Source organism: Haliotis rubra, unplaced genomic scaffold (genome assembly GCF_003918875.1).
Source record: "Haliotis rubra isolate DU_JTF1 unplaced genomic scaffold, ASM391887v1 Scf370, whole genome shotgun sequence".
Lineage (NCBI taxonomy): Eukaryota > Metazoa > Mollusca > Gastropoda > Lepetellida > Haliotidae > Haliotis > Haliotis rubra.
Window position 1 is genome coordinate 349655 of NW_025767047.1, and position 27951 is coordinate 377605.

A 27951-nucleotide genomic window follows, 5' to 3' on the forward strand; every position below is an offset into this window, starting at 1 on the left:
CGTGTGCTCGCTAAGCGACGAGGTCTTCAAGCCCCTGGGAGCCGAACTCAAGATGAACGACTCAAACGGCACAGTGGTGTTAATCAACAACGGAAGAAACTCCTTGAGGCTCGGTCGACCATTGGCGAGGACACTCGGTATGTCGCCTGACGAGATAAAACCAACAACTACCGTCCACAGGCACGGTTACCCGACCTAGTATCGTGCGATCGAGAGCTGTGCATTCATCTCGGCCAGCTGAGCACAACGGACAACATTCAAGGGGGTCACCCTTCCATGATACTGAGAGCCATACCGGTGAAAACAGAGAAATACAACGACGGCAGAACCGAGGCGTTTTCACCGCGTCAGTATAAGAGGTTAACCCGGGGTAACATCCCAGAGCTGATAATATCGGTGTTAGATATAAATCATAACCCTGTGAATATAGGATACCTCAGCATAACGCTGCACATAAAATGACTAGCGCACAAGACCCCGGGATGAGGTTGAAAAAATGCATCAATGCGGGGATCTCCGACCTCGGGGACACACGCGGATTCGACGACGCCGGAGTTAGTGTTTCCCCCAGGCATATTTGGCAGGGCGCAGCGCCCTGCCCTTTTAATTCAGCGCCCTGCCCTTTTTATTTAGCGCCCTGCCCTTTTCATTTAGCGCTGTGCCCTTTTGAATCACCGCATTATCTGCCCTTTGAAAAATCCAATATTTTCCGGATTTTAACAAAGGCAGGAGTTAGCTCCCTTCCCGGATTTTGTTGTCGTTCAATAAAACTACCTATTTAAGTCATGGCGATTTCGGCTTTGTTCGTTTTCATTCTGACTCACAATGTCAACCAAAGAAAGAATAAAGAGGAAAAGAGAAGAAGCTGTGAAGGCTGAAGCAAGGAAGTGTCGTCGACTCGTGGATTTCTTCACGCCAAACAGGTACGACTTGACAATGACTTCCGCCATTTTGAACCGATAGCGGCAAAATTAGAAAACATTTCCAGACATAATCTAGGTTCATGTGATCTCTTTGTAGCTAATAAAACATGCCCATTCCGTCTCTGTTATGTTTAAGAATCTTTGCTGTAAATTTTTTACGTCCATATCTTATTTTAGTCTTTTTGTGAGTAGAAAATAAAAACGAATGAAACAAAGGGAAGCCATATCGGACATGATCACTTCAGATTATTCCGAATATTTTTCTTTTCCTTTTCCTTTATAGATCCTTTTCAATGCTTGTCTCAAGTATTTAAAACACACCGGTGATTGTTATCCTCTCTAATATTACGATTGTGAATAGATTCTAATATGTTTTTTTTACTTTTAATTTCTCCTTGTTCAGTCGACCTCGCTCTGAAAGAAATCTTCCGGAAGCACGTATTTCTCATTTCGATTTTCTAGATATACACAAAACCCTCTCCTTTGCTATAGTTAATATTCATTTCGATTTTCTAGATATACACAAAACCCTCTCCTTTGCTATAGTTAATATTTGCACTGGGTATATGTGTTGAAATTTTAAATACTCTTTGTGAATATATAGTCGGGTGAATATGGCAGGTAACCTAAAAAAAATTATAACAAAAGGTTTCTTGGTGACATTGTCTCCTACCAGGTATGCTTTATAACAGAAAAAAAGTCTACCAAAATCCAACCGTGCATTATGGGTAAAACCGGGTATTTCCAAGATGGCCGCCGTTGGGACTTTCCAATCACCAGAATCACTATACCTTTGTCAATAATTGAGTCCAAAGCATAGTTTTTGGTTGTTATCTATGGTTTTGAAGGTTGACCAAACAACTGGTGACAAAATATTTAGGATTTGACTTGTGGAAATCTGAAAGTCAGTATTATCCATAGGAATGTTGCCATTGGTATACATTTTAAGTAGAAGAATATCATCTAAAAAAACAATTTTAGGATAATGTTCCATAACAAGGTTTTTACCAAGGACACTATTTAGTCCTCATCTTTGTCCTCATCATTGTCATTATTGTCCTCATCACTATCCTCCACTTCTTCTTTTGAGGGTTCATTGACTGGATTGTCACAACATGTCACTTGGCACAGTCCACAGGCAGTCGTGCATTGAAGTCCATTCTTTCTGCAGCTGCAGCGTGCGGAACTGCAACTAGTTGTGCAGTTACAATGTATGATCTTGATAAGACTGTCTGGAGCAGCATTTAGTGATGTCATGATGGGAACAAAGTGGTTGTCTTCAAGTTTCCAACCCCATTGCAATGGATCGAGGTTTTTTTCCATATCCATCCAAACCATGACCTGATAATAGGCACGCAGACAGTGAAACTTGGTGGCTGATTCCGTTGGGGGAAGGCGTTCAGGTGTAACAAAAGATTTAGCAGCCACAACCTTCTTTGCGAATACACTGTAACGCAATGCAGCCAGGGAACATGTTCTCTCTCCACCAAATAGGATCACCATGGCCTGGCGACCGGTTTCCTCTATCTTTGCTTGTTCGACGTCTTTTGCAGTGAAAGTATCTGCACATAGCTGGAAGGCTTGATCACCTTTGCCAAGTTTCTGGAACACTGATTTTTTCCCAATGCCATAAATCCGAGACGTGGAATCACAGCCTGTAAATGAGTGCAGAAATAACAGTTGGGTGCACAGCTTATTGCCAAGAAGTTGCTTCATCCAGTTGATGTTGTACACTTTCAGACTGACTTTTGAAGAATTGTCTGATCTGAAATAGAGTGAATTCCCACCTGCCATACAGTAATGCAGCAGAAGAATCAATAAGTCAGTGTCCTCTCCGATCAGTGTGGTAGAATGGGTCTTTGCACTGTTTACTGCAGTCTTTATGCGATGTCAACATCTGCATCTCCATGTGCCCGAATGACTTTACATCCAGCTTCCTTAAGTTTCTCACTTATCAAGTTGATTAAACCTTGTTTGTTTTGTCTATGGATAGGAACTCTTCCTTCTTCCCTTCAAATTCAGTTTCATGTGTAAAGTTAACAGTCCGAAGCTGTTTTTGTCCCCGCCGCTTGGTGTGTGTTATCCTTTATTGAAGGGCCAGTCCCATACCCATCAAAAACAATAGTTGCCATCCCATAGTGCTTAGTTGTGAAATCTGCATATTTCTTTCGCAATTTTCCCGTAAGTGTCACCGTTGTTCCACTTTAGCTTGTGTAGCAAGGAGCCTCCATCTAGCACATACTTTTCAGTCTGTGGGATGACATCTGATGTGTGATCACATCTTGCTATCTTTTTACAGTGATCATTGACAGCTTCAGCTAGTTGAGGTTTGTCTGCCTTTCTCATAATCTTATTGTCCTCAAACAGAGATGGTGGGTATGGACTTAACTCATATTTCAGCACTTCTTCAAATGCCAAATCCCTGTTCTTGACACCACCAGGAATCGTTGAAACAGCAAACTAGGATCCATTGTTCTGTCAGGAGCAACCTGGACAGCAGTAGAATGTCCCAAGGTCTTCTTTCTTTTCCTTTTGATGGAGAAAGAATATACAGGCTGTCCAACCATTTTGTCAATAATATTTTTCCCTATTGAGTCATATTCATGAACATTTGCATCCTCGCTTTGCAACGATACCATTTATGATATTTCTCAATGCTGGGTCTGAGGTGAAAGGAGAGCAAGAAGAGAGTTTGGAATGTATCTTCAACAGATCAGAAGCGTCCTCTCTCAATCCTGGCTTACACTGGCTTCTTTATGTTGCTCACTCGTGGAGTATGTGAGTTCATTGAAGTCTTGCATGGCAATGTTCAACTCAGAGGTAATGGGTGCTGACATTGTCCATAGTGTTCGCTGTTCTTCTGTCATCTTACTGCCATGGGTCAAGCCTCCTGTGCTTTTTATTGATCTCATTAGTGTTTGTTCGATGACTAGATCACTACTGAGGCCTGCCCAAAACTGGTTTGTTCTTCGGATCACATGGAAACCATCTTGAAACTTCTTAAAAACTTCTGGGTTTTTGGTGTCCAGCTCTGCCATATCTTGGCTATAGAGGTAAGCCGATTTTAGGTAGTTGTAATGTCCAGCTGCAGCAAATATTGGCAATGCATTAGCTATAGCACAGAGATGATCATCCCAGGATCCAGTGCGATCAGCTTTGATCAGTTCTCGAGCCGTGACAAGCATCTTCTGATATCCTATCCACAACTGGCTTGTTTTGGAGTCTGCACTAAGTTTGGACCTATTTTTGTCAAGTTCATTGATCACTTGAATGAAGGACACTGATTGTCTGAGTTCTTCAATTTGTTTGTCTCCCTTTAACAAGGAGGAATAAATTTTCTCAATTTCAAGCACATGGTTTGCAAGATCTGGGTTATCTTCCACTGCCGATTTCAAGATCATTTGGTGGAGACATTTGTCTACTAGAAGGTGCCCACCATACACTATTTCCAGAATGTTTTTCAGACCTGACCTATTGCAAGTAGATTCATGAACATGTGGAAAGTACCTAGCCTAAGTATGATACTCTTCACAGTATGATACTCTGGTGCAGCTTGAATGACCTCGGATGCTTTCCAATACAAGGGCTGGTCGAATGTTACCACTGGAAAGATATTGTGTCTGAAGGATAGGCTGGTCAGGTATTCCAACGTTGACAGAATGCATGACTTGTCACCTGGATACATATCAATCATAGGCAGATAGACTATAGAGGACACACCGGGATGTTTCTGTTTTTGATGAAGGATGTGCATCATCCCCTGCCAATTCGGGAACTGTCTGCTTGAAACTGAAGGATAGTTCCCATAAAATATCGACCATTCTGTCACAGGCCTGAAAACAAGGGAGGTGTTTGAACTTAACCTTGTGAAGAACATGGCTGGTGAATCTGTATTCTTTAATATCAATTTTTGACATTCTTGCAATGTTCAGTTCTGATGTTCTTTGCCTTGTTACCAGATGACATGATTTTCCACCTGGAGTCATTGCAGCTATCATGCCCATTCCATGAAAGGTACCTTTCCCATCAATGGTAATGGTGTTGTGATCAACATTGTCACAGGCAAACAATACTGATATGTCTGGCACATCCTGCTCTTCAAGCAGCAAGTCGGGGTGTGACACAACTTGCAGCATTTTTTTCAAAGCGTAATACTTCCCTGTATGATGAACTGTACCCCATGCAAGACAATGTTTCCACAAGGAATTTTGAGCGATAAAGGTGATGCACTTGTACCCCGAGGCCAATCTGGAGTGGTGCAATAACAGCCCTTGGTCTGACTGCCTGTATTATGGCTTGGCCAATAGCAGCAACTTTTCTTGATTTGTTCTTTCCAACAAACAGACAGTTGAGCAAGTTCTGTAGTGTATCTGGAAGGAATGACAGTGCAGAATCAAGTCCAAGTTCTTCTGACTTTGGATAGCAATCAGTAGAAGTTGGTACATCTGTTTTAATGTCACTCTTGATCAATCTTGCAGCGGTCTCAATTATGGCCTTCTTTGTGTTTCCTCGCCACCTTCACTTTCTGCATTTTGTAATATGCTTGGAGGATATTAGATGTTTTCTCCTGAATGTGATAATGTCACTTAGTCCTTCTCTGTCAGCTATATAGATAGAGTCCCCATAGCTGCCTTCAGTTTGTTCTTCAAATGGGAGTTGGTGTAGGGAGAGAATTTTCACCCATCAGATACTTCCTCATTCTTTCCGAAGGTATGTAATAGTCATCTGTTCCTCATCATTGTCCTCGAGATACAAACACATTTTGGCAAAAGCCTGCTCTTGATAACTGTCTTTAGGACTTCAGGTGTTTTAGTTCTAGGGACATCACGAATTTGACTGGTACATCACTGCCATTACGGAAGTGTACACTGCACTGATGATGATAGATGCAATCGGCTGCATGCAGATCTCCTCCATAGTACTGAATACGCCCTTTCACTGCAAGAGACCAATCATCACATCTTTTTTCGCAACAATCTAGTATTGATTTTGCAAAGTTGAAAGTCTTAACGTAGCTGAAATCTGGACTACGCGAAAGAAACTGTGTTACCACAAAATATACAGTCGGAATTACTATTGAAAGTATCCTTCAAAACACACGAGAACTTCGCTTCAAAGGTTTTTTGTGTCTCTTGTTTCTTCTTCTGATTTTCAATATCATGCTGATTGATATACTGTTTGCGACAGTGCAAGTGTACCTTGCATCCTGCTTCCACACTAATGTCATCACCTCTCTGAGCACTAGCAGCGCTGATACCATCGGCTCCCTTCTGACGAATTTTCACAATGTCACGGCCATTGTCAAGTCTTTTTTTCAGACATAACTGACACTTGAATAAGTGTTCTCCAACTGTGGTCTGAAACAAATGATGAAACAGTGGTACAATTCACACTGGCATTTATATAGAGAAAAGATGGTAATATTTATTGCCTATAAAACATTTTTATTTTTCCTCGATTTCAAAGTTTTTTGCTAATATATTGGAACATCATAAGACAACATTAAACTTAAGTTTTATTATAACCAAAAAATATATGTAGAGAGAAAATAACATTTTCATACCTATTCATATGTCAATGCTTTAGATAGTTATTTGTTCAAAAAATCCAAATTAAATAGCAAGATCTTATATTCATGCAATTGAATTTTATTAGGCAAAGCACTTAAATATTTCATGTTCATTCATTACTATAAATCTAAAATATCATGATCAAAATAGGATTTTTGCATTATATTTTATTTGAAAAACATTAAAATTCAGATTCATTTTCTTATTCAGGGCACTTAAGTGTTTTATGTTTGTGGAAATTATATCAATCAATATAAAAACTAATTGTTTAAAATGGTTCACATGTAACTTTATAGGAAATTATGATTAAAAAAGTAGGTACTGCTAAAAAAAAAAATCATATTTAAAAATTCATCTGGGTATTTAAGAATGTATGATAAGGCATCAAGAAAACAGTTTTTTATATAAGCTGGGCCCTGTCTCGCATATCGCTTTGTCGAACGTTAGCGCGCAAGAAAGGGAGCCGGAACCAGCTTATTTTTATATAGGTCAAACTCCATGCAGAGAAGTTGAAACACACTGCAGAGGAGCTTGGCTCCAAGCAGAGGGGCTGGAGGTGTTGTAAATTTGCTGCACTTTTCTTTGAAATTAAGCTTTATATTGCAATTTCCTCAATGAACATTGTTGTGAATCTTGTTTGTTTGGTATTTAACAACTATTATCATAAGTTTTATTATGGATTACCTTTTATTCGATGTAGATATGCTTCTGATGGTCATATTGACATCATATCAGACAGCACATTCATTGAGATGGATTTACTTATACATTTAATATCATACACCATTTTTTTGGAGTAGTTTAAGCTGATGTATATTCTAACTCAACAAAATTCATATCTCAATAATTACCATTTCCATTAAATTGACATTATGGGCTGGAAGAAGACTTCATGTAAATATGCTGGGAAATGTGTTGTCTCCAATGTAAACAAGCAGTGGATACTACTCACCTAAAAACTTGTTCTTCATCTGTATCGCTTGTAGTTGGCTGCTGCTTGATACCATGTTATAGAAATAACCGATTTTAACCCCTTTTGCACAGTGGGATTTTGGTAGACTTTTTTTCTGTTGATAACCATACCAAGTAGAAGTGAAAACCACTGAGAAACCTTTTGTTAGAATTTTTTAAGGGTAGTGTGGTGTGATGCGTATGTTCCCCCGTCTAATATGAATTACCGAAGTAATAATTCCACACGAAATAGACGCAGGAATCAAAGCCACATCAAACATGTCTATTTCTGAACGTATCTAAGTTTATTTGTTGCACTGCATACATGTAGTTTTTCATATTCTAAAATATCTGTAGAAATACTAAATTAATTTTTCTATATATACTTAATTTGAAGTTAGTAGATTTTGTGGTGGATAAGGTGTCTGCAATGAACAAAGACAATTTTTACCTGTCTCCATATCTAGTCTTAAAGATTTTCAAAATTAAAAATAATTGTTCCAAACTTTTGTGTATATTTATCTGATATTTTACCCTAATTTATCCTCAACTGAAATGTAATAAAAGAGTGAACTGTTTTTTCTGTGTGTGAAAAAGTACTTTCATTAGTACAAGGTATTTTTACTATTCTTATTTTCTTAATATTCAAAGGATGTTTTCTTATTACCAAATTACAAATACAATAAATTTTTGCTGGAAATAAAACTGACTTGTATGTGTATTTCAGACCCGATGTAGAAGATTCAGAACTTGTTTGCTATGACATTGACAAGTGGTTGTCATCCAGTGGCCCAGCTCCTCAAACAACTCAGAAGAAGAAAGATGCAGGTCACAAGCTTGTCTTGGAAACAAGGTCGCCCCTGGCTAAAATACGTTGAGGATGCAAACGAGGAGGGTGAAACAAGCTCCATGATGTTTTGTTCTCTTTGCACCAAGTGGAATATGAAAGGACGAAATGGATCCATTGTTTGGACACAAGGTGGATGTCACATTTTCATATATTGACATACTATTCAAATTAAAGATTACAGAACTGGCAGAACACTTGGCAGGCCTTGATGTTGATACAACACAGCTTGAGTGGAGTCAGGTCAAGGAACTCTTTGCTGAGGAAGTTGACACCTGTTCACCATCCAATATCCTGAAGACTCTGACAAGCCTCAAGCCCCAACTGGGAGACCTCTACCCAAACATTGTGAAGCTCCTGAGTATCCATGCTACTGTGATCCTTTCGACATCAGAGGTTGAGAGAGTCTTCTCCAACTCATTGTGACAGACCATAGGAACAGGCTGAAAGTAAATAACTGCACCAAGCTACTTATGGTCTGCATGAATGCTAAGTCTTCTACTGACATTGACTTGAGGAAGTGTGTGGCCAAGTTCTTGGCACGAAAGAAGAGGAGAATATGAACGAATAATTTTATGAACTTTGCATCAAAGCATGCCAAACAGACCCAAATTATGTCTTCCACAGTAAATTATTGAACCCTTAATTGTTGTGCCTTTTTTGTTTGCTGACTGCCCTTTTGAATTTTAATGTGCCCTTTTTTCTCTGAGTCTACCCTGCCCTTTCATAATCCTGGGGGAAACACTACCCGGAGTAGATGGTAAACTGTACTCCTTGCAACTGAAAAACAACATTTACAAACGCGTTGAAGTCCCCTCCATTGGTAGAACCCTAGGTGACATAGTAGATGTCTCAGGAGCGGCCCTCAACTCTCGGTTCGACCTAGTCTGTATCGGTGATGATAGATGGGCGGTATCCCAATCGTTCGGAGGCAAACTGTTCGACTTAGAAGATGTTGATAGCACGACCGTCGCCCGAAACAAACCATATACGCTCGTCTTCACCGACGACGACAAGTGGGTGTTGTTGTCCGCTAAAGTCGACTGGTTTCTCAACGTTAGGCTTGGCTCCCCTTACGTGTTCACGGAGAACAAAGACAACTACCTAAACAAAGTCGTGAACAACGGAACCCTGCTCGTGGCTCAGAGACGTAGCGTAGTCATCAGTCTAGTCGCCAGTATGGCAGCCCACATGCTATAAAGTAAACAGGGAGTGCAGGACGTGACATTGCAGTTGGTATCTGAATTCGCTGGCGTGGTCAACATCCTGGCGAGCCTACCGGCGAACTCCACGCTGGTCATCAAAGTCTACCTAGGAGAACCATCGCCGGATGAAGTCAAAATCGTAAAGGGGATCAAACTCCGTTGGGGGAAACAACACCAGTATCACGTTTGCACTGTTTACGTTCGGGTGGGTGTCGACTCCCACACCAGTCTGCAGGGGGTCACCGTGACCGTGGAAGCCACGATATCGCTAACCAAGATCTTCCTACCCGACAACATACACTTCATGGGGGTGAAGTGCACCCCTGAACTATTATCAGAAAAACAATTGGAAACTATATCGTAATAGTATTATAGCAATGGCCAATCGGCATCGGCCCAATGCCACGCTTAACGATCTAGGGGACACGGAGGGATTCGATCTGCCCGGCGAGGAAGACGCCTTGTATTCCCTACGCTTGAAAGACAACGTGTATAGGCGGGGAGCAATAGTCGATCATCGCCCCAACGTCACACTTAACGATCTAGGAGACGCGGAGGGATTCGACCAGCCCGGCGAGGAAGACGCCTTGTACGTCCTACTTGAAAGACAACGTGTATAGGCGGGTGTCCCTAGCAGACTATAAAGAACCCGAATGGTTGATCAGCATAACCCTCACCGCACCTTATATCTCATTAGACAAAGATGGCTATGTCTCTGAAATTAAGAACAACGGCTTCATCCTCACGTCTTTCATTCCAACTCGCGAAAAGATGATAGTTTCTAAAATACCATTTTACTCGGGCAACGTGTTAGTTTCATCCGGGTGGTCACAGTTAAAAGCCAACAGATACGATGCCATAGCAGGGGTTAGGACTATGGCCCCAGGCTCCACACTCATCATAGAAGTCGCTTATAAGGGTGAGTTTGATGATTCAGGCCTGAACCCAGAGCTGCGACTTTTAGATGGGGTGAAAATAAGTTGGTATACCTTCACACACATCCCCATACGTTGCCGTATCGTTATACGATTGGGGGACCAGCCACTGAGATTACTGCCCCCCTTAATAGACGACTTGAATGTTAGTATACTTCAGAGTTTACCTATTGATCCTTCCCGTATCTCCACATACGAGAATCTAAGCGTTATAAGCCTCAAGTACATTGATCGGCTATTAACTGAAGCCCAATTAAAAAATATCTAATAGGATATATTATATGCACACAGGATGGGGCTGTACCCAGTCGTAGAGGAAGTCGCGAAGACACTGGAAACTGTAGACGGATTCCGATTGAGACAGTTATGTGATGTAAAACGCCAACTAGAACAAGACCGCGACACGCGGAAAGCACTATATAAGAAATACCATAGAGCTTTCAATATCGTGGACGGGACTGATACTGCCCTTATGGCAGCCAGCATGGGACTAGGGGCGGCAGGTGTTGGGTTGTTAGCCACCATCGTGGCCGCACCTATAGTGCTAGGCATTGAAATAACAGCTGGGGTGGTAGGGGTGGCAGGGTTGGTGTTTAAGTTTGCATCCCGCAGACTGCATCGCAAGGCATTGAAACACGACGAGATCAGGGTTCTGGCCGAAGCAAAGCTGAACACGGTAAGTGAGCGTATTTCCACGGCACTCACTGACAGTAAGATGTCAGAGGAGGAATTTCGTTCAATCCTCTCTGAACTCGACAAGTACCGTAAGATGAAACAAGAAATCCCGGTCCAAGTCTCGTAAGTCTGATATCAGCGAAGACAAGAAAAAAAAGTACATAGAACAGGGGGTATGAAAAGCCCAGCAAGCCTTTATTACGAACACCAAAGAGATCATAGGCGATTCACATTAAACTGTTTCATCGAGGTCAACGCGGCATAGAGCTATCACGTGATCACGTGGGGTCGGGAAGTTAACTGGGGATTCAAAAGTAGTAGACACGATGGGGGCGAGATCTAAGGGCCTGACAAAGCTTTATTAATGAAATAAAGCTTTACAGCGACCTTTCTTGAAAGTGATCTCATACCATTACTTCTACTACTACTTGTTAAGTTGTTTCTGAGCATAACGATATAGCCAGGGAAACAAGGCTAAAATTAACCAGAAGTGTCTACTACCTGCTTGAACAATGTCATCCTTGGTTCAAAAGTTTAAGTTAATTCACCTACCAGTACATTTACTGTGGGAAAAGTCCCCCGATAATACTGTCTTAGAGTGCTGTGGGTCCAGGTACAGCAGTATGAATATGAGGACAAGGGTTTCTATAGACCATTGGCATATTTAACATTCTACTAAATCTTCCTGTTGTAATGGGCTATTGTGAACAATCTGCCTGTTTGGTTACAAGTAACAACTATTGCTTTCTGCAGGATGCAGACATATGCACGTACAACATATATAATAACAGCAAAAGTGTGCATAACATACAATTGCATAAAATATAAGTTATTTGAAAAGTTATAAAAATATCTCTAAATAAACATGTAGCAAAGCACTTTGCACTTTGTGAACAATGAACTTACTTTTTGCATGCTTTTTACACTTGACTGACTGACTGACTGAGTTTGGTTTTATGCCGCTTTTAGCAATATTCCAGCAACATCACGGCGGGGGACACCAGAAATGGGCTTCACACATTGTGCCCATGTGGGGATTCGAACCCGGGTCTTCGGCCTGACGAGCTGAACCTTTAACCATTAGGCTACCCCACCGCCCCTTTTACACTTGAAGTTCAGACGCCTGAAATTGAAAATTTAACTAAACCTGCAGAGGTTTCCAATTCTTTGAAGAGAGTCGTCCTTGGGGTACATATATGCATTTTCTGCGGCTGAAAATGTCCTGTGACAGTTGTATCAATGTTTTAATAAAATATTGTACAATTAATAAAAATCTTTTTATCTATTATACGGCCCCCACCACGTGGAGTTACCTCCCTGCTACACATGCGCAGCCAACCAGGTAAGCACCTAGGCCCGCATCATCATTCCTTCTGCTGAATAAATCAGTGAACAGAATTGCGGGGAGTTAAATTTTTTTCAGAGAGATCGTCCTTGGGGTACATATATGCATTAACTCAGACTCCCAAAGACCGGAGGCCAGGGAGGAGGGAATTCTGTAAAAGTACACATGAATAGCGATCGTTAGGAAGAATGTAACAGACGCCACAACACTCACCTGTCACGTGTCCCGAAGCATCCGCGAGAGGCATTATTGGAGGGTAACCGACAGGGAGGATAAGTACTTAGATCCGACCTCATAGGTTAAGCATAGCAATTCGCACACAGTGCGAAAAATAAAACAAACCCGCCCACATCATGATCTATTAGAGAGCACCGTAAGGGGGGAAAAACCAACTCACAACCGACCATAATCTCCGGAGAGAATCGAAAGGAGTTAGATCACACAACAGCGGATATATCAATAAAACACAACTGAAAGTAGCGTGAAGTGACCAGATAACCAAGACTCACTCGGTCAGGGTGGCAGGACACTGTCCACTGGAGAGAACAGAACGTCCAAAACGCGCACGATCACGTGAATGTGTATCGAGCTGATAGTGCCTGATAAAAGTGCTAGGCCTGCTCCAAATAGTGGCAGAGCATATCTCTTCAATGGGTAGTGCCGATGCAATAGCCTTTGACATGGCTACTGCCCTGACCGAGTGAGCCTTCAACCCCTCAGGGGGGAAGCTTGCCCTTAGCCTTATAAGCAGCACATATGACCGATACAAGCCAGCAAGACAGGGTCTGTTCGCTCGCCGGCACCCCAACCTTCCCGCCACCGTAACAGCAGAACAGATGGGTACCCGTACGGATCCCTTGTGGTCGTTTGATATAGACCTTGAGAGTCTTTCCGACATCCAACGGGTGAGTACTCGTAGCAGAGGTCCCCGATGTGGAAGGCTGGGTAAGAGTAGGAAGTTTGATAGGAGCTGTCACATGGAAAGCGTGATCGATCTTCGGATGGTGAGTATCCGGGAGGCAAATACTGACAAGATCTGGATGGACATAGCGTGTAAGTCGCCGAACCTACGCCCAGATGTTACCGCCACCAGAAATTCAGCCTTCCATGTTAACAACTGAATGGAAATAGCCGATAGACGTGAGAACGTAGGACCGGACAGCCAATCTAACACAATTGACAAATTGTCGAACCCGATCCACGCCAGCTAAAAAGTGCTGCATAAGAGGGTGCTGCCCCAGAAGGGCACCATCGACAGGGGTGTGAAAAGTGGAAATAGCGGTGGAGTAGCCACGAATGGTCGAAGCCGCCAAGCTTTCTTCCAAACGAGCTTGCAAAAACTCCAATACTCAGACTAAATCTGCAGAAAAGGGATCTGCAATCCCCTTATCTGAACACCAGCGCGCATAGCGGGACCACCTATCCTCATATTGAATGTTTGTCGAATTCCTCCTCGAAGCCAGAATGGTGTCTGCAACTGCTGCAGGAATTCCGCGTGCTTCGAGGCTAGACCTGACAGAGGCCAAGCCACCCACTGAATCCTTGGATGGGGTATGGCACGCCGTTCTGAGTGAGAATGTCTGGTCACAAAGGTAATAGAACAGGAGGCTGAGCCAGAAACCTGAGAATTACCGGAAACCAGCTCTGTGACGGCCATAGCGGTGCCAGTAGCACAAGTAGCCGAGCTGGCTGGGTGGACAGCTGGGAGAGGACCCGGGGAATGAGTGGTAGCGCCGGGAACGCCCAGAGCACTTTGCCCGTCCAATCCAGCCAACGCCCTCTGGTCCGGTATTTGAGAGCAGAACACGGGTATCTGATTCGTCCCGCCGGACGCAAACAGATCCACCTGGAACGATCTGTACAACTGGGAGATAACTCCGAATATCTGCCGATCGAGCATCCACTCGGGAGTTCCAAAGGGATCCCCTTGGAGAGATTCCCGACATTGGTCCACCACTGAAGGTGAGGAGACAACCACCCGGGGACTGTGAGACACTGCTCCAGATCCTCCGAGTCTCGCCAAAGCTTGCTGTATAGGGCCCATCCTCAACCGCGCCCGCCACACTACAGAGATAGTTGCCGCCATATGACCCAGTAGACGGAGCCAAGTCCGCGCTGGTGCCTGGGGTTGGGAGAGGAACGTACTCTGGTGATCCGGTCGGGCGACAAGGAGACAAGAGGGGTGGGTACCAGGTCGGATTACCTTTTCAAGGCAGCACAAGCACTTCTCGTGCTTATCGGCTTGCGGAAGGTTCAGCCCGCAGAGAGAACACCCAGTAAACACCTGAAAGCAAACACGCAAGCATGTAGCTAACAGCGGAACCAGCAGCATAATTATACACGTACAAAACATTGAAAATTACGCGAATGCGACCACGGGGAGAAATACTTGGTTAATAACGCAATATGGCAACCACGTGGCACGCTAAACTTCCCGCCATGGAAAAGCAACACGTGCGTAAACCATGGGAAAGCTAGCGTAAAGTTTAATACAAAGTCACATAAATGAGAAATAATAGACTGCAAAGACCATACATAGAGTTGTTGGAGTCTCAGACATTCTTTATCTCTCAAGAGAAGTAATTCAGCTAGGATACTCGAAACACGTGTGAACGCTTTGAGTGACAGCAGAAGGAATGATGATACGGGCCTAGGTGCTTACCTGGTTGGCTGCGCATGCGTAGCAGGGAGGTAACTCCACGTGGTGGGGGCCGTATAATAGATAAAAAGATTTTTATTTATTGTACAATATTTTTATTAAAACATTGATACAACTGTCACAGGACATTTTCAGCCGCAGAAAATGCATATATGTACCCCAAGGACGATCTCTCTGAAAAAGAATGAAGAACGGTTCATTATTCTCTAGCCTTTGAAAGTGGAAAACATTTTAATTTCAACCTAAACTGTGTGAACGCCATGCCATAGCTTACAGAAAATGGGTATGCTGGAGACTGGAATGGCCCAAAATTAAGTTGTCAGACATTTTGGTGTCCATTCAAACACCATGGACCTTGGACCGGCCATCCATGCGTGACGTCAAGTCAGCAAGACCACCACATTTGGCTGACCCATCTGAGGAATTGAGTCCAGACAGCCCGTTTGACTGTTCGGACCATTCTTGGCTTACATCCAATCAGTTCCAGAACTGTACAGAACTGACTGAGGGAGCACAACATCCAGCCCTGATGGCCTGCAATACGTCCAATTTTGCTCCCACGTTACAGACAGGCACGTCTTGATGGTGCGGAGAGCATCTGTGGTAGAGGAGACAAGATTGGCATGGTGTTTTGTTCACTGACGAGTCGAGATTTCATCTGGACAGCTCAGATAGCAGGGCAAGGGTGTACAGACGGCGAGGTGAACTGTATGCTGATCCGTGCATTGTTCAACGTTGGCAGTTCGGTGATGGAAACGTTACGGTATGGGGAGGCATAATATCTCAGGATCACAAACAACTTGTCATTGTCAATGGCAATATGACAGGTGTGCTATACAGGAATGAGATCATTAGGACTCATGTGCCATTCATTCAAGGACAGAGACAGCAGAACATTCTGGTATTCCCCTGGCCATCTATTTCTCTGCATCTGTCCCTTATGAACACGCTTTGGATGAAATGGAGCAACGTTTATATCAAGCCCAGAATCAACCATTGACGTTAGCTGAATTGGTACAAACGTTGGTTCAGATATGGAACAACATTCCCCAAGCTTTCTTCAGTCGCTTAGTGTCATTTTACGTTGTCGGTGTCAAGCTTGCATCAACCCTAATGGCGGACACACAAACGATACTGAATTTGTATATTGACTTTTGACACATCACTTCAAGAGGGTGCCACATACAGATTTCTATATGATCTTGTCAACAGTTAAACAGTGATTAAGGAAAACACCAGAAATCATGCTAGTATCTTTTTGCATTAAACGAAGGCATAGTTTAGTTTCATGCCACTTTCAACAATATTCCAGCAATATCACGGCGGGGGACACCAGAAATGGGCTTCACACATTGTATCCATGTGGGCAATCGAACCCTGGTCTTTGGCATGATGAGCGAACGCTTTAACCACTAGGCTACCCCACCACCCCTATTTCTTTGTGCGTATGTTAGATATGGCCATATATGGGTAAGGGAAGGTGAGTTGTTGACTTTATATTCACAGTGAATATACATTAGAAGAGTGGGAACTGAAGAGAAACAGCACAAGAAGTGCGAGATAGATATACTGAAACTAACTGTCCCAGATGAAAGACATGAGGTGATGATGATTTTACTCTATATTGTAGAACTAATAAAAGAGTGATGATAAACATGACAACAAGAAAGACAAGTTTTTATTCTCAAACACCTGATTTTGCATACATTGGAAAATACAGAATGCTTGATGCATGACATGATAGAATATTCTCACTACAATCCATCCTAGTTAAGAAATTAAAGAAATTCATACTACAACCTTCTATACTTCTCATCAAAAGCTTAGACTCACTGATGTAAATATAGCCACTTACTTCAGCCAACTGTTCTAAACTAAAGTTTGCAAAATATTCCATACTGTTTAAAGGTACTGTTTACACATGAACTTATAAATTGTAAAACAAATTCGTAACATTGAAAAAATTATTGTCATGTGTTCAATAAATGATACATATCAGTGGAAATTGGTGAATTCTTAACAAAACTTTACATCACAATGCAGCTGTTCACATGCACGATATCTGCACATGCTTTTCAGCAATTTGATGCATGATCCTCGTGCAATGCATCTGCATAAAGTTTGCAGTTGGTTCCCCCAAGTTAGTGGAGAAATCTCTATTCGATGTAACCATATATATACATAACATATAGTGAGTGTTTTAAGTGAGTCTAAAGTTTTGAAGAGAAGAATATTAGTGACAGACATTTTTTAGCAGTCTGTTAACTTCAACGCTAATTCATTTGACTCGTCCTACATTATCAGCCAGTTTATAAAAAAAGATTAAAAATTAACTGACAAACATTCTAAATCCATGAGGAACATAAATCTCATTTGTGGATCATACTGACCATTTTGATGTCAAGTGTAATGTATAATGATGCACTGCGACTGACTTACTTACAGTAAATAGCTCTGAAAAGACATTGCTAATCTAACAATGATATTCAAATCAAATTGTTGTAACAAAGCTACTCTAAAGGATGTTCCTGTTGGGCATTTTGACTACAAATAAGCTCATATTATCACTTATTAAAAAGTTTTCTGGCTGTATGATTTTCAGGCCCATACATGTATACCACATTCTTTGTGCATACATCCTTTGAAACACCAGCTAGGGTTACCAAAAGTGAGGACCAAATGGTATGAATACTGGTTCATACTCCTATGAACTCACGCATGGTGAAATTTGAAAGTTAAGTGAATGAGAAATATTCTCATCACATAATTTATGAAGAGAGAGAGACATAATGATAATGCTATTGTCACGCCTGCATTGACACAGCCGACACTCTGCCTCTTTGCTACAAATTCTGGTAAGGTCTTACATACAACAGTTGTCCAGTCCCAAGGATGTGTAAATGTTGATTCAACCATAGCAGTATGCAATTCTAAAACTCTTAGTGCCAAGTAAGTGACATACAAACATATAACTTATGCATTTAAATCTTTTAACAATACTAGAACGAAGGTTCAGAAGAGCTGATGCAGTCATCCTCTCTAAATTCAGATGGATAAGGTCCACAACTGACAGAATTCTGTCTTACAGCAGTCATCCATATTTGCTACGAACTGAAAACTGGATCTTCCGAGTGGAAACAAATCCTGACTTGTTCAAATGCATTAGAAGCCCCTTCACTGAATATATGAATAATGAAGAGTCTGTATTTGATTGGATGCTATTATATCATTCTGACATCCAGTGTACCTTATCTGGCAAACATGTTGATTAGCCAAGCTAAAACAACCTTGGGTTATGAAGGTCAGAATTTGTCTGTGGGAATATACAATGTCACTAGGAGAAAGGGAGAACCAATGGGGAATGTTGTGTCCTATCTCTGTAATCGCCCCTGACATGACAGATTGTCTGCTAATAGGTTGAGTCTCCTTGGATTTTGGCAGGCTCCTACTCTGAAACGGACTAATTCTAACAAAGCAGATGCTGTGCATCTAATGCACTGGGCCAAGGTACTTGCTTCCTCTCTCTCAGTCCTACTGCATGAGAAGCTACTTGCTGGATTGTTATATTCCCTGTTTTGATGGCCGCATTCTCCGCCGAAATCCCATAAAGCCTGCAAATTTGTTGTTCTTGCACAACTCTTTCAACACAGCCATTCTCTTTTGGCAGAAATGATGAAAACTGCAACTGCATCTCCCAGACCACATTGTGCCTAGGTTGTCACTGCTGTATATGATATCATCATAAGATTAAGTATTCATGCCAAAATGTATTTGGCAAATATATATTGTGGCTAAAGAAAAGAAAGAATGTTACCGATCTAAGTGTAGGACTTACTTCATAGTAGCTGCTCCCTTTTGGGACCATTTCTGGTTTGTCTTTCCATTCTTCATAAGAAAACTTTTCTGAAATTAACAATAAAAGCCCATAAAAAGCAATAAAATATTTACACTGTTAGATGAAGACCATGTAATTCCCAGATTAAGTGCCTTGAACCAATAAGTACTCCTTGACCAACTTCAAGATAAATTGAAAGTAATCTTTGTGACAGCCTTGTACTTAACTTGAAAGTTAACATGATAATCTGTATGTTTGAAACAAATCATACACAATGCTCTACATTAAATACAATATCCATGTAAAACCTGTGCACCTCCCTCTGGATCCACCCTTGTGATCCATCTTCAAATCTTGGTGTCAGACTGAGTGTTAACTGCTAAGTTTTTTGGTTTTTTTGTTGTTTTTTTTCAATATTTTTATTCATTTCAGTGGAGCATACAGGATGGCATAAGGACGTTTGATGAAATGGTGGACAAGCATTTCAGTGAAGCATGCAGGATGACATTTGAGTATCATTTGGCGAAATAGTAAAACTGCTAAGTTGATGGTGGAATGCTGAAACTTTTGTGTGGTATTCTCATAAAATTTCCCCCCCAAAATAGTTCAGCTTCCATTAAGAAGTGTTGCAGCATGACAGTTCGGGGTTAGAGGACAAATCTTCAGGACTGTTCCAACACTGCTTTATTCTGATGTATTTTCTGAAACCATAACATCTGAAATTGGGAAGACGGACATCTTCCTGCATCTTCAGGTCCAAACGGATATGGATTAAATCAAATTGATCCGTCAGCCTAGTGACTGGTGAGTCCTCTGAGATACTCCTATAGTATAGGGGAATGAAAAGGGCTATCAATCCTTTGATGTGAGTCAATATCAGCCATGTCAGTCATGGTTCCATGTGGTACCAAGAGTTTCATGAGTAGCATTTTCTAATGCCAATAATAGCTTGTATGGAGCCTGCATATGGCGACTGTCCATGTAGGGAACGTGTGGCATGACCAGTGTCCATGGAGGTGACTTTAAATAATATTCCTGCTATATCACAGTGGTGGACACCATAAATGGGCTTCCCACTTCATTATACTAATCAATAAAACTGAATCTCTGAATTGAACATTTTAATCACTGACCCACTATGGAGGTGAACTCAATTTTGTTGTGGAATGTGACCACAGACCCTAAGTCCATCTGTCCCAACTTGGCCAGGGATGCAATTGAGTCTACTTGTGCAACTGCCTGATAGACACCTTAGGAAACACTTAACTGGAACGGGACAGCACGTTTAGAAGGTGTGTGGATCCTCAACAGTCTTGTACCTCTCTGCAGGCAGCTAGCAAGTACAAAGACTCCATCTCTGTCCTACACAATACACCACCCCATACAACTTACTTGACCAGAACTTAGAATGAATTAGATATAAATAAGGTACAAACAGTGACTAGTACTCGGACTTCAGTATGACAAACTACCAAAATAAGCTAAGTAAAACTCAGATGTTTTTGCAAGCATACATTGAACAGAAGTGAGGTTACCCACTTTACTCATACACAGAAGCCTTTGGGCAGGAAGATAGTACTGTAAATCACCATGTACTTGGTGAGTTTTTTTTACCTAGAATTAGTCGGGTTTGAAGGGGGTCATCTGATACATGAGGTTGATGATTTAATAATTTTTCAACCTAATCACTTTTAGGTTCTCTGATGATGTCAAATGGCATCTGATAGCCAGCCCAATACTGATCTGTTTAAAAAAATACTTCATAATTTGTTCGAAATAAGTGTTTTGACAATCTTTTACAACATCTGAAGTCCATGTTATTACTATACATTTCCTGCAAATATGACTTACACCGTGCTTTAGCTTCCCTGAAAAAAAGTTTCACAAAAGTGTAGATAAGCCTACCCCCTTCTACAGACTGCTTTCTGTGGTCCTCAAAGTTCGGCTTCTGTATGGTAATATACAGCAGTAAGAGTAAGAGTAAGGGAAACAGTATATTATGACTGACTGAGTTTAGTTTTACGCCACTTTTAGCATTATTCCAGCAATATCATGGCGGGGGACACCAGAGTATATTATGAAGGACATAGGAGGATGGTCAAAGGTCAAGTAAAGGTCCAAAGTTAAAGCATCACAAAAATGAGACCATGTGTGTTCAGTCCCAGTCGCAACTACTTTGAGTCACTTGAGCAAAAAGAACCTTACAATAACATCTCTTTGATTTTAACAAAACAAACTGGATGAAACATTTCTCTTTCATAATCTGGACAGCATTATCTGTATGGATGAATGAATCATTAAGCACACCATCAGCTAGTCTGATGACTCAAACTCTCCCGTCACAGTATCAACTCACCAACTCTCTTTGAGAAATCTGGAAGCTTGCCTCTGTAGGCACTAGTCTCATGTGATTCACTGGCTCCTACAAAAGAAACAAATGGAGTAGTGTTTCAACGAGTCCATTTTCTTGGACTGGAATACTCGAGGTCAGACTAGACTCGGACCTGAGTACTCGAAATTCATACCTATCAAGCAAACCATAGCGTAACTGGCATGATATAACACAATATGATGATGGTTTCAACAATATTGAAGTTGGTAACTTAGTAATACACATACATGTTGTTAAACCATTACAGTTTAAGGCATGAAATGTGTTCCGATCATGCAAGTTAACACTTAATTCATTCTGACTTGATATTGTCATGTGACTTACATTTTCCATTGTTATAATAATGTAAAACCAAAAACTACAAAAATGTATTTTTTAAAGTAAAATGGATATTTTATACTTATCCTGACTCATGATATTTTGCTTATCTCCTTCTTCTATGCGAATGTTAGTGGAACACTTGAATCCCTTGTAGTTCCCTAAAGCAGACGTAAAAGGTCTCTCACCCATGAGTTGCCTCCCTTTTCCCACGCAAACAGTCATGTGACCTGCCATACTTGCCACTCTCTCCTAAATTACCCCATGCACCTGAGTTTACTGTGAAACCCAAAGTGTCTTCAGCGGGGAGGTTGGGAGAGCTTGATCTCATGAGTCAGGATAAGTATAAAATATCAATTTTACTTAAAAAATTACATATTTTTCCTTATCCTGACTCATGATCTTTTGGTTATAGAATCCGACGGATTGGTGGTGGGTCAAGTCACTTCGTGGATTCATCAGCTGTCCTGTATCACCCCATAGGGACTGCTTAACGGCACTTCCTAGATCCTATACTTCCAACTTCCGTTATCAACTCAGGGGGACCACAATCTTCTCATACTTCTCTAAGACAAGTGAATCTTTAGATTCATGTGGATTTAAGATATACTAGTATTTTCTTCTTACTAGTTACTGTAAGCGTATTATATATCGCGCAGGTTTTATTTTTGTGCAAAACTTTTTACTGTGAAAATTTATACACAGCGGAGAAACCTTTCATTCATTCATTGTCATATTTGCAGGGATTAAGATCACCGTGTGTATTTGAGCCGGAAATAGCAATCAGCTGTGCAAGCGTATCCCCGAGATCAAGTTCAAACATGCACAATAATATAACGGGACGAATTCTGACGCAGTCATCAGTAAAATAAAATACAAAATACTATTAATGTAATTTTTGGAGTAAAATTGATATTTTATACTTATCCTGACTCATGCTCTTTTTGCTTGTCTTCTTCTTCTTGCGAACATAGTGGAACACTTGTATCTCCCTAATTGAAGCTCCCTTCAATTTAAAATCACTAATTAGTATTCACCACGAGTTACCTCCTTTCCACAAGCTCGGGAACGAGGGCGCCACCTCTACCCATGTGCCTCACTCTCTCCTCATATACTGAGCCCAACATTTGAATTTACAGGAAATCCAAAGTGTTATTTGGGAGGATGGGAGGGCTGACCTCATGAGTCAGGATAAGTATAAAATATCAATTTTACTCCAAAATTACATATTTTCCCTTATCCTGACTCATGCTCTTTTTGCTTGTAGCATCCTACCCTACGGAGGTGGGAATATCTAATACTTTGGATTTTTAATAATTAGTGATTTGAACTGTGATGATTGTAATAACCCTATGGGAACTTCATAAAGGCACTGAACTGATGAATTCCTGCTGCTAACTTATCAGCTGCCATATAAAAGGTTATTACCATGTACTTATTATGATAAAGTATATATAACATTAATACAATGCTTAAGACTAATAGACTTAAGCTTGTTAATATGCTAGTATAAACTCCTTAGAGTTTGTTAGCTAAAATACTTTAAGATATAACATAGTACTAAGCTTAAGATATGATTAAACTTAAGCTAATTATATAATAGCAAACTCTTTAGAGTTTGTTAGTTAATATACTTATATGATATAGATATAATGCTGAGCTTAAGATATGAATAAGCTTTAGCTACATATATAATAGCCAAACTCTGTAGAGTTTGTTAGCTAATATATTTTTATAATATGAGTATAGTACTGTGCTTAAGCTATAATTAACTTAAGCTACATATATAATAGCCAAACTCTGTAGAGTTTGTTAGCTAATATATATTTATAATATTAGTATAGTACTGAGCTTAAGATATAATTAACTTAAGCTACATATATATAGCAAAACTCTGTAGGGTTTTGTTAGCTAATATATTTTTACAATATGAGTATAGTAGTGTGCTTAAGATATAATTAACTTAAGCTACATATATAATAGCAAAACTCCAGAGAGTTTGTTAGCTAATATATTTTACAATATGAGTATAGTAGTGTGCTTAAGATATAATGAACTTAAGCTACATATATAATAGCAGAACTCCAGTGAGAGTTTGTTAGCTAATATATTTTACAATATGAGTATAGTATTGTGCTTAAGATATTATTAACTTAAGCTACATATATAATAGCCAAAAACTCTGTAGAGTTTATTAGCTAATATGTTTATAGTGTAACCATAGTACTAAGCTTAAGATAAGATTAGACTTAAGCTAAATGTATATAGCAAAATAAACTCCTTAGAGTTTATTAACTAATATACTTTTATGTTAAAAACATAGTACTGAGCTTAAGTTATGATGAAACTTAAGCTATATATATATAATAACAAAACTCCATCGAAGTTTTGTTAGCTAATACCTTTATAATGTAAACATACTGCTTAAGATATGATGAAAACTTAAGCTAATTGTATAATAGCTTAAAACAACCCTTTAGAGTTTGTTAGCTATGATATAAACCTAGTATTGAGCTTATGAAGGAAAACTTAAGCTACATATATAATAGCAAGAACTCCGTGAGAGTTTGTTAGCTAATACATGTTATAATGTAACCATAAAGCTTAAAATATGATGAAACTTAAGCCGAAGTATATAATAGCAAAACCCTCTTTTAGAGTTTTGATAGCTAATATACCTATATGATATAAACATAGTACTGCTTTTTAAGATATGAATAAGCTTAAGTTACATATATAATAGCTAAAACTCTGTAGAGTTTGTTAGCTAATACATGTTATAATATAACCATATTGCTTAGAAATATGATGATACTTAAGCCAAATAGCAAAAACTCTTTAGAGTTTGTTAGCTAATCTACTTATATGATATAAACATAGTACTAAGCTTAAGATATGAATAAGCTTAAGCTACCTATATAATATCAAAACTCCTTAGAGTTTGTTAGCCAATATATTTTAATAATATGAGTATAGTACTATGCTTAAGGTATAATTAGCTTAAGTTACCTATATAATAGTAAAACTCCGTAGAGTTTGTTAGCTTAATTACTTAAGCTATGTATAAAATAGCCAAAAACTCTGTAGAGTTTGTTAGCTAATGCATTTATCATGTAACCATAGTATTACTCTTAAGATATGAATAACTTAAGGTAAATATATATAATAACAAACTCTGTAGAGTTGTTAACTTATATATAGTATGATGTAATAATCATAGTACTGTGATGATAAAAGGAACTTAAGTAAATTATATATAGCATGAAGCTATTTAGTATTGTTATAAGATAAGTAAAAAACTGTTAGATTGACTTATCTTCTCCGAGGAACTGTCAGCTGTTGTGCGAGGACCATGGGATCGAATTGGTGTATACCTGAGACGCCCTCGGTGGTGATATCTCTCAGATAATGGTTTGCAACCACCATATCGGATTTCCAGAAATAAACCCTCCATTATTTCAATCACATTTGTGTAGAACAATTGTAGAAGTTAGCTTATAATATCATGAGTATTAAGCTCATGGAGGGTCGGAATAGGTCCATCCGCATATGCACGTAGTATGACAGTTCTGATCCAAATGGAGATATAGTACATGAGACTTCACTCTGCATGTAAAGTTGATGATAGAGGAAATAATCTGTTGCATTTTTCCTCCTGTTTGGTTTGGTGGAGATAAATTTACAGTGCTCTTGCTGGCCATCTTGATAGAATCATCGTATCATGGGGTCCAAGTATGTCATCCAGGCGTGTTCATAAACCTCACTTGTGAGGTGTTGGAGCACTATATTCATATCCCCAGGTTGGGCGGAAATTTCCGCTTTATTCTCCAAACAGAAGTTTAGTAGGTTTACTAACCATCTAGTTGTGTTAGTCGCTTGATGAAATTCAGCTGTAGTCTGAAACGCTGTGGATTTAGATCCACTTGTATCTTCGCCTAGGTAATTCGCTGCTAAGTCCTTTGACGATGTAGGTGCACAACCAGGTGTGTCTGTCCTCGCTGAACTTTATGTAAAATCGCCTGACTGCCGATCCCTCGCCTATACTTGACAGGGGAGGTCTCTAACTTGAAGAAAGGCAGTCTAATCATGAATGTTCAGGTTAACTGGACTGTAATGAGGCTTGCTCGCTCACTGATATATAGTTGTCACTTGTGACGTAAGTCTTGAACTGTGAATAGAGATCGACCTCTGTGTAGGTCGTTGTCCCTCGCGGGTCCAATCAGAACAAGGCATTTTGATTCTGTATAATACCCGCTGTGATGTCACCGTGTAGCGGAAAACCCACCTTGAATAAATTCTTGTCGCCGCTGATATTAGCATAAACGCCGGTCTTCACCGTAGCTTCCCGGTTATCCGAAAGTGACCACGTGTTTCGAGGGTTAATGGTAACCGCTAAAACCTCCGCCGCCGAAATATCTCGCTCCTGTAATTATATGCTGGGTAGGTTATTTTCCTGGTTGTCGCGGAAAGTAATTTCAGTTTTGAATATAATTCACTTCCTTATATATAAGGGGTATAAACAACTTGCAAGTTGTGAGCTTGTAGACTGTATACATGAATGTATCGCCATAATTGTAGAATTAACGCTGAACTTGTTGTACATATTTCTTCTCAGAAACTTTGACGATTAAGAGTTATACTCGCTGTAACAAGGCTGCTGTTCAATTTCGATATTGAATTGTCTGCAGATATGCAATGGTCACGCATGTAGATAATCGTATCGTCGTCCGGGATTGTATATTAGCAATTTATACGGAATAGTTGATTTCTGTGAAGATCTATGAAATGTCGCTGACTAATAATACAGCGACGTTCTGTGTTGTAAATAGCCTGAGCAATTATCTTCGCAGAGGCTTATAGATCGGCATCTGGCATACAGTTGATAATCAACTTATGCGACGCCTTGAACGGACTGACGAGTAGCTATATATGACGAAAGTGGCTAGTATATGGAAACCTTGGAGGAGACTTCCTCGGTGAACGCCGAGACTTCGCTGGGTTCTCGGCATCCCTTCTAGATCTTCTGGGTGAAGTAGACTTGAGTTACTTTAGCCTTCGCGACCATCGCTAAGGTGTCGAAGTCAAAGCCCGATTAGTATATATATATATATATAAATATATATATGAGCTTGCTTCGCGGAACAGCCTCTGTGTTTAACAGGATGTGGATCGGGCGGCTTTGCCTAAGTAGGGCCGCATGGATCATCTTATCATATTCAGAAGTCGCGGTTACGGTCTGGTGATAAGTGTCTAATTGATCGCTCTAGATCTATTTAGGCCAGCTTAACATACGCCTCGCCATGGATTCAACAGAACCAATATACGATTGTAGTTCTTATACTTGATATCGATGATCAACTTGTCTATGGGTTGATCTTCTCGAGACTTGTGAGGGGAACGTTGATAGTTTCGCTGGGCTCTTGTATAGTCCCTCGATGTCCTTCTAGATGATGATGATCTGGATTCAGGTGTCCTCACGGCATGCCTTCGCTGCTTCCTCTGCGTCCGTCCGGGGAACGACGATATGACCTTCGCTAAGGCTTCCGTGATGTCTGATGGTCCGAGTCCACATCTAGGGATGAAACCGCATAAGGTGATGATTTATCCTGCCTTCGCTAAGTCCTTCGCTGGCTGTACATCTAGGTTCTTTCCGCCTTCGCTGGCTGTACATCTAGGTCCTTTCCGCCGCGCCAAGGCCTTCGCTGGGCTGTACATCTAGGTCCTTCGGCCAAGGTGGTCCGCGACTTCCTTCGCTAAGGTGACATCGCCCTGGCTGCTACGCTGACGGGGGTGCCTCTGGGGTGCTGTTCACGCTTGGAGCCTTCGCGGAAGGTTCGACCCTGCTACCGCGAGATATTGGTCCTCCATGATGTTCATAATTTGTCGCATCATGTCTTCTGGGATGGTCTGGCGACGAGGTCGCCGGTGCTTTATCTGCGGTGTTAATGGAGGGGTCCACCGAAAATCGTCCGACATCAGTGTAGAGGCATCAGGCTGCATGGTGATCTCTGCTGATGTCGTTGTAGCTGTCCCCGGGTCGCTTCTTGTATGCATCGCCGGGATGATGATCAGCTGATCATCGTAGAGGTCCAGGTCATCGGCTGGAACAATCTCGCTGAGAAAGTCCTAGTAGACTTCGCTGATTTTCCCTCAGAGGTCGACGCTGCCCTGGGTGCGCGACGCCTGCGCTGAGTGTTGGTAATGATGGGACCCTCAGGACGATCATCGCGATATCTGCGCTGGTACATCAGGCTGCATGCTGATCTGTGCCGACATCGGGTCAATCTTTGATGTAC

The 27951-nt window shown here is 40.8% G+C and overlaps 1 protein-coding gene across 2 annotated transcripts in view; it reads right to left on the reverse strand.

The window, feature by feature from the left end:
• The window catches only part of LOC124285930, a 102317-nt gene that overhangs the window by 17911 nt on the left and 56455 nt on the right, over positions 1 to 27951 (reverse strand). For both annotated transcript variants that reach the window (XM_046722207.1, XM_046722206.1), the window contains exons 7-8: positions 21302 to 21367; positions 18946 to 19013 (exon numbers count right to left, since the gene is read on the reverse strand). In XM_046722207.1, coding sequence (XP_046578163.1) covers positions 18946 to 19013; positions 21302 to 21367 — 134 coding nt within the window. The remainder of the gene's footprint in view (positions 1 to 18945; positions 19014 to 21301; positions 21368 to 27951) is intronic.